Here is an 8,357-nt window from a genome sequence, read left to right as displayed (position 1 = left end):
AGAATTTTGAAATAAAAAAATTATTATTCTATTTAAACAAAGATAAAATTTCTTCTGAGGGTTACATTCAATTTTGTGTGTAATATTGAGGCACATAAATCAAGTTAGGAATTCTAAAATAAAAAGGTAGAGGGTAGGATTAAGCATGTCATGGACTATTAAGGAAGGAATGTGACATTTAGTTTTTGGACTAAAATTTTGATATATTTTCTCTTTTAATCATATTTTTTTTTTTCCGTTACCTTGAGTTCCTTTCATATGTTTGTGACGGATGTATAATTTATAATTTAAAGTAACGAAAAAATAATTAAAAAATATAATATGTCAAAATTTTAATTGAAGAGGTAAAGATCAAATGGCGTCATGTATTAAGGCTAATAATAATAATAATAGTTTATAATAAATTAACCAGAAGATTCTAATTGCATCAGCATTAATTAATTGTGCGGTTCCATTCCCATTGGCGAAAAACTAGAATTGAAGAAGCAGATGAATCAACAACAATAATAATATATACATATGGATTTGGTTGATTTCTTGGAATCTGCAGGCTGAGGCTGAGCACGCCCGCCATTGTTGCCCTATATATATAACCAGCTCTTTCATCACCTTCTGTGAAGATGCCTGGATACGCGGGGCTACGCCCGCCAGTCCAATATGTACAAATTTTATTATTAGTTTAATTAATACAAAAAAAAAGTTCTAATATTCATTCAGCTCTCGCTCGTCAAACTTGTAGAACAATTCTCTCTTTCTTATTGTTCCAGTACTCCTCCATGCAGCTTCTCAGAAGTGAGCCTATCAACTAATACGTCTAGCGCCTCTTTCATCCACCCGTGCTGACAAACCTCTCTCGCTTCATCCACATTCATCTGCATATGTGCACAAATTATATATACGATCCCAATCTCAACAAAACAAACATCGTACAACTAATATATATATATATATATATAAATTAATCACAGAAGAGTTAAAATTTGTATAATAATTGAGCGCTAGCTAATTGGGAAAATATAATTTACGTATTGGATCGATCTCCCCATAAGATAAAGACTTAATATGTAAACAGCTAGCGTTGATGCATACCCATACTCTTTGGCGGAGATCTTTCTCCGGCCAAAGATCGAGCTGCTCGGTGACGAGCAGGGCAAACATACGGCCTTCATGGTTTGTTCCTTGGCTCTTGCTCCTGAAACTCCATTTACCCAGTTCACCCTGCAACCACGTCCTTGTGAGATCATGTGAAATATGATGACGGATGTTGATTTAACAACTTTTTAGTATATATATTTTCACATTTTCGTCATCGAAAACTAGTGCATAAATTCAAGCCCCCCCCAAACCCCAAAAAGAAAGCAAAAAACAATATTGGACTTTTCAGATTAAGAAACTATAAATTGGCAATACAACTAGCTAGCTAGGCCAAGTCAACGAAGGGGCTTAGGATCAGGCTCAGGCTCAGGCTCACCTCAACATTGCCAACAACCCCGGCTTCTTCAAGCGTCTCTCTTGAAGCTGCTTCTTCCACAGATTCGTCAAGTTCCCACCCTCCCTAGTGATCGATCACGCACATTGCTCAAATTAGTGTGTATATATTATATATAATTTTGCTGATGATGAATGTATAAATTTAATGAAGAAATTATGGATGTATATATATATATATATATGCAACAAGAGAAAACCTTGGGAAACAGCATTCCTCTACCCTTCTGTGAGCTGATCACGAGAACTTCTACTTCATCGTTTTCTGCAGCTTTGTTGGGGCAGGTTTTGTACCTATATGGAATGCATCTGCACAATCAAGATGAACCAGAATATAAAATTAAACCTAATTAAGAAAGAAATTAACCCATCCATTCTCCATGGATAAGAAGGATAAAAGGGTCGGGTTCAAACCCAGAAATAGATCATAATCATAAAGAGAACGATCAATCTTTCTTGGACTACAAGCAAAGAACTCAATTGAGAGACAAGATGAAAATTTTCTTCTTTTTTTTTTTCTGGGAAAATTAATTAACCAAGGCAAGAACGGACCCAACGACGAGGCGGCAACCTTTGTTGTATCTCTGCAAGTGCCTTCCACTGCGAGAAACCGTAGTGAACATTTTCAATTCACCTGATGATTTACCTACCTAACACAGAGAGAGAGAGAGAGAGAGAGAGAGAGAGAGAGAGAGAGAGGGGGGGGGGGGGGGGGGGGGGGTTGTTTTAAATTTCACTGGGTGTATTTGAATCTATATACATGACTTGACGATAGTTACAGGCTCGCTGTTAACTTGTACAGACAGAGAAGTAGATAAATAGATAGATAGATAGATAGATAAGAGAGAGAGAGAGAGAGAGAGAGAGGAGGTCGAGAAGCTAAGGGCTATAAATAGAAAAGGGGCGAGGGAGAAGAGGAGAGCATCGAAACGGGCGAAGTAATGCCATTGGCTTTGGTGGGTGGTGGTAGTGGGACACGTGGCAGACATGTTATTTAATTTAGCATCTATAAGATAAAATAAAGACTAATGCTAACCGATGCTCGATCGATGCATATTATTTTTTTATAAAACATATTTATTAATATCTCCATTTGAGTTTTTTTATAAATAAAATTATATTAAAAAGAAAAAAAAAAGCCGTAAAAATTTTACAAGTGAAAACTCAATATAAAATAAATAGTAGAATACATTAATAACTAAAAAAAATGATTTATTATTGGTGTTAGTTTAGGTGGGTGGTAAATACATAACATTAATTAGTTTTGAAAATATTATTTTTACTCCTTGAACTATATTTTAAATTATATAATATAATTAAAGTGACAAATATCTCTCGCCTAAGAAATATTTTAATTATTTAAAATAATATAATTTAAATTTTAAATTCAAAATTTTTAAATCTCAGTTATAGGGTTAGGTTCCAACGCAAGGGCGGATCTAGCCCATGGGCAGCCCCCCACCCCACTAAGCCCAACCCCAACCTCAAGTCTATTGCTTTCTCTTTTCTTTTAAATAACTTGACATGCATTTTGGCCTTATTTTTAAGAATTCTAAGAAAAATTAAGTCCATATGATAATAGCTAGCAAATCACTAGAGTTTGAAATTTTCTTTTGAAGCCCCCAATTAAAAAATCCAAACTCCGTCCCTCCTGTTCCGACGGCCTGGCTGCTGGGGTACGGATGATTATCCATATTGACGCCAACGTACGTTAGTAACCAGCCAGCAGCCAAAAGCTGAACTCAACAATATTCATTGAATGGTTCACTCAAAGAATGATTCAAGTATGTGTCGATCTTCTCCTCCTCTTCTCCCGCTATATAGATTTTTCAGTTTCCACTTCAAGATAATTAATATTGAAATAGATTCTATATAAAATCTTTGCATGAAATTATCGTTTTAAAATATATAGGGCAAATAGCAAAAAATATTCTAACACTTTTGTGAATTTATAAATTTATCTAAATAGTTTAACTTTAACAATTGTATCACAATTAACTCAATTGGGTACAATTTTATTCAACACCTAAAATTAATTTGAGAGGCCTGCGTTATTATTAATGTGTCAAACCACCTGTTATAAAAATATATATATATATATATAAGTGAAACTTACATATATAATTTTATTTTTTTATATGTGTATATATGGATTCTACTTATATATTTTTTTTACAAAAAGTATGCTAGATACACAATGATATATGCCATCTAAATTAACTTTAAGTGTTAAATAAAATTACATTTAATTGAGTTAATTATGATATAATTACTAAAATTAAAACGTGTAGATAAATTTATAAATTACAAAATTATTTAAGGTTTTTTTTGTGTGTGTTATTTCTAGTTTAAAATAAGAAAATAATGTAAAAACATTATTATAAGATCATGGAATATATACCGAACATCATGCATATGCAGACGTGCGATCCCGCCCGCCCATCCTTGGAAGCGGTCGGGCTCACGTGCAGTGGGAAAACCGTGCGCCTCTCCGCCCGCCAAACAAATCCTTATCCATTTAATAATTTCTAGCCGGTCAACGCCACATAAATTTAAAAATTTTGCCCACTTTATTATTATTATTATTATTATTATTATATTTTTTAAATTGAGGGCCGCATTTGGCATTCATATCATATATGCATGAATGGTATTTAAATGATGTGTAATACTGTTTATAGTTTATTATTAATGGAGATAAATTTAATTTAATTCTCCACATAATCTGTTATAACTGTTATGAGTTTGGGTTACTTTCAAAAATATTTTTAGGAGTAACCCAAACCATATTGAATTGGATTGGATTTGGTTTGGATGGAATTTACCAGTATTGCTAGTAAGCTGGATGAAGAACAATTGGAGGAGTCCCGTGGAACATTGGGCTTGGTTGGGCCGGCTAATCCGATTAGACTGGATCTGGACTCTATCTATATATATATACACCACTAAATCATTCGGGCTCATGCCCCATTATATAAGCTCAGTCAGTCCATACCGCAGGCTTTCCCTAAATAAATCATCATATAATTAAGGTAAAATTACACCGTTAGTCTTTAAATTATATATTTTATAATAAATTGGTTATCGTGCCTTAATTTTTTCCTTGTAACTATTAAACTCTATTTTTTTATTACAATTGAATCTCTTTTTGATTTTTAAGTTTATATTTGTTGGGTCATAAGTAAAAATTTTAAAATGCTTAAAAGATCAAAATAACATTTTGGCTTAAAAAAGTATAAATTTTTCCTTAATTTGGTGGTCTCACTTAACGTGCAAATTGGATAAATCTAACATCTATAAATCCCCTTGAAGGTTCCATAAAAAGGATAGACATTATCTTTTAAAAATTTTAACCTTAATACAAAAAGAATAAATATTATCTATTAAAAATCATAATTCTGATAAGATATTAGAATATTGGGATAAACATCATTTATAAAAAAAATCCTAAACTAAGGAGATTTAAGATTGTCCCATTCTTTTCAATAAATAAACATGTCTACATTTTAGAAAATGTATGTCTTTGATACTAGAAAAAACTCTGCTTTATAGTTTTTAGCATTTTTAATGTTTGACTTAAGTATCAGAGTGTTTCTATTGGGATTTTTTTGCGCCATTTGATTCTTGGGCAGCATTAGCTTTTAGAACGAAGGGCTGAGGATGACATCAGGTCTCAGGACGAAGAAAGTCTTAGATCGATTACAATCTCGAAAAATATTAGGTCTCGAGACGAAGAAGATCTTAGGTCGACAACAATCTCGAGCAACCTGATGACGACGGTTCCACCCTTATAAATTAATTGTTATGTTCAAGCGATAACAATATTAATGTAGACACCTATTAAAAATTAAAATATAGTAACTAATTTATTATAAAATACAAAGTTCAAGGCTAGTAATATAATTTATTTTATTTTTACTTAAAGAATTATCAAAATATTGTGATATTTCTAATTTTAACTATTAGCAATGTAGCATGGACATACTAGAAAATGGGTTGTGTCTATGTCCATGCTATCAAACACACACACGACGACCGACATGGTTGCATGTTCAACATGTTGCTTTTTTAAAAAATTCAAAAAAAAAGAGAAAATAATAGACGTCCATGTTCATGCTACTTTTAACATACTACATATATATAATTATAAAACCCTAATTGAGACATACCACTATAGTACGCCCCTCGACTAGCTACCCCCTCTCTACCTCTACCCTTTCTTCAACTTGCCTATTGTTGTCGAGTAGCCAACTTAGACTAACTACTCGCTACAACTCACCATCATCTCAGTCACTTTCAACCCTTAGTTTTTGCTTGGTCCATTCATCGTTTTTCATCGTTTCTTTGTTGTCTTTGAGTTCAAACACTCTAGTGAGTCAATTCTTCGTTGTCAATCGCCTTAAAGCTTTGACTTACAGTCTCTTTACTTTTGCAGTCTATATGACTCATCATTTTTTTAGTCCCTCTCCTCTATGACTGGCCACTGACCAAAACCCCCATGCGACTTGTTGTCGATCAACACAAAGTCTCAAATAGGAGGAGTCTTTTGTGACTGTCTTTCTTTGTCTGACTTAAATAAATTTTCTATACATGTAAAGATTTTATCATTTTAAAGTCTTCTCTCATTTCAAATGCTTAATTTATGATTTTTAATTATTATTTTTTACCATTTAGAATTGAAGGCAATGGCTACCCCAGATGAAAGTGACTAGTTAGATTACTGAAGATTATAAAAATATATCTTTGTGGGAGTATATGACTAAAATGGGAAGAATAGAAAGGGGTGAAAATATGTTATACTTGTAACTACAATAATATTATATTCGAGAGGTCATATTCAAAGGTAAAAGTACACTTGTTAAAAAGTTTGAATTTTGAAATCAACATTCAAGGGGTCATATTCAAAGGTAAATGTAAATTTGTTAAAAATTTTGAATTTCGAAATCAAATAATGTCTTAAAGTTACTGCACAATATTTGAGTGAGAGATGAAAAAGTTACAAAGTGCGGCTGAGTTGAAAGTAAAAAAGTCTATGACAAGAAACATGCCTGTGCTATCTTTTTCTTCAAGGCAACATCCTATTCTATCAACTTAAGTACAATAAACGCTTTTGAAACTTTGATTTCTCTTAAGGAACAAGGATATGAGCCTAAAAAAAGGGGAAAGTTTCAACGAAGTCTATCATTGAGAATGCATTTAACATGCAAGCTATATATGAACCAATTAGACTGTGAAATTGGAAGAATGTTTTTAACTTTGCCAGTAATCCTTACAACAAGAGTTCCTATACTTTTACTCCAAGTTATAATGCTCCCTTAGAACAACATTGTTTCAAAAATAAAAGGCAAATATTGAGAGGATATTGTTTGAACCAATTAAAGGCAAATATTGAAGTTAGTTCAACATTGTTTTTTAGCTCGAGGATCTATGTTTATAAAAGTTGTTAATTGTGAAGGTGAATAAAAAAATAAGTTTGCGTTCTCTTTATTGTTTTCAAGTCATTTTTAGTTTTCAATTTTTCTAAAATAATGAAAACACGTTCTCTTTGTTGTTTTTAAAAATATATTTTTGAAAATAAAAAAAAATTGTGAAGAAAACTCAAAACAATAAAAAGTTGTTTTGAGTGTTTTCATCCAAAATAAACTCAAAACTCAAAATATATTTATTTATTTATTTATTCATATTTTATTATTGTAATAGGAAAAAATATTATAAAATTTATTAACTTTAAAATGTATATATATTTTTAATAATATATTAACATTAAATATTTATAATTTACTTAATAATCAAATTTATTGAATAAAATATCATTAAAAAAATATTTTCAAAATTTCAAAGAGAACATGTTTTCTAATTTTTTGTTTTGAAAAATAGTTTTTCAAAATGACAAAGAGAACGTGTTTTCAATTTTTTAAAAATAGACTACCAAAACAGAAAATTGAAAATAAATTCAAAACTCAAAACTGAAAATTAAAAAGTAAAGAAAACGCACCCTAAATGGTTCATTTCTAATTTGATTGAGGAGGTAATACAGGAGATCGGGCCATCTGATTTCATTTAGATGATCAGTGATGATGCTCTAGTTTGTAGGAGTGTTGGATTGTTGATTGAGTAGACTTATCCTAATATATTTTGGACACCATGTGTTGTACATATTTTAAATCTTGTTTTGAAAAATATTTGTACTACAAAACATATTGAGGCCAATGAAATCACATATGTAGAATGTTATTGGATCACTAAGATTGCAAGGAATGTTACAATGGTCAATTTTTTTTTTTTATCACAGATCATAACATGAGAGTTTCTATGTTTAATGACTTCTCGAACTTGAAATAGCTTGCAAACAATGGTTATTAGTGAAAGATGGTCTATTTATAGACGATGTTGGAAATGCAAGATTTGTGGAAAAAAAAAATTAAATGATGTATATGGAGAGACAAAATTGTTTACATTTTTACTTTTACTGAGTCAATTTATGAAATGTTAAGAATGATAGGTACAAATAAATCTTATCTTCATTTGATTTATGAAATGTGAGATTTTAAATTAATTAAAGTGAATGTTGTCATATATAGATTTAGTGTTGTAAATGAGCTAAGCAGCTCGTGAACAGTTTGACGTTCGATTTGGTAAGAGTTCACTTGTATGTTGTTCGTGTTATAAACGATTCAAGCTTGAGCTTCAATTTGGAGCTCGCCTCATAAATGAGTTGAACTTGAGCAAGACAAATCTTAATTTGATTCGACTCACAAACAAAGCTCGCAAACAAGTTCATAAACAGGCTCGTGAAATAAATATTTTTTTATTATTTTAATATTTTATTATTTATCATTGTGTTTGTGATAGAAATATTTATATTTATT

At 31.2% G+C, this 8,357-nt stretch overlaps 1 protein-coding gene across 1 annotated transcript; it reads right to left on the bottom strand.

The window, feature by feature from the left end:
* Window positions 1–477: 477 nt before the first annotated feature.
* Window positions 478–2,196, bottom strand: LOC127810200 (nudix hydrolase 17, mitochondrial). The gene is made up of 5 exons (XM_052349537.1): window positions 2,041–2,196; window positions 1,689–1,797; window positions 1,472–1,555; window positions 1,090–1,218; window positions 478–872 (listed from the first exon to the last, which is right to left on the bottom strand). Exons 1-5 carry the CDS (start codon window positions 2,109–2,111, stop codon window positions 756–758), a joined length of 510 nt encoding a protein of 169 aa, XP_052205497.1. The 5' UTR covers window positions 2,112–2,196; the 3' UTR covers window positions 478–755.
* Window positions 2,197–8,357: the final 6,161 nt, after the last annotated feature.

This window comes from Diospyros lotus, chromosome 9, assembly GCF_014633365.1.
Source record: "Diospyros lotus cultivar Yz01 chromosome 9, ASM1463336v1, whole genome shotgun sequence".
NCBI lineage: Eukaryota > Viridiplantae > Streptophyta > Magnoliopsida > Ericales > Ebenaceae > Diospyros > Diospyros lotus.
The sequence above is the reverse complement of the archived record's forward strand: the minus strand, read 5'-3'. Positions and strand labels throughout refer to the sequence as shown.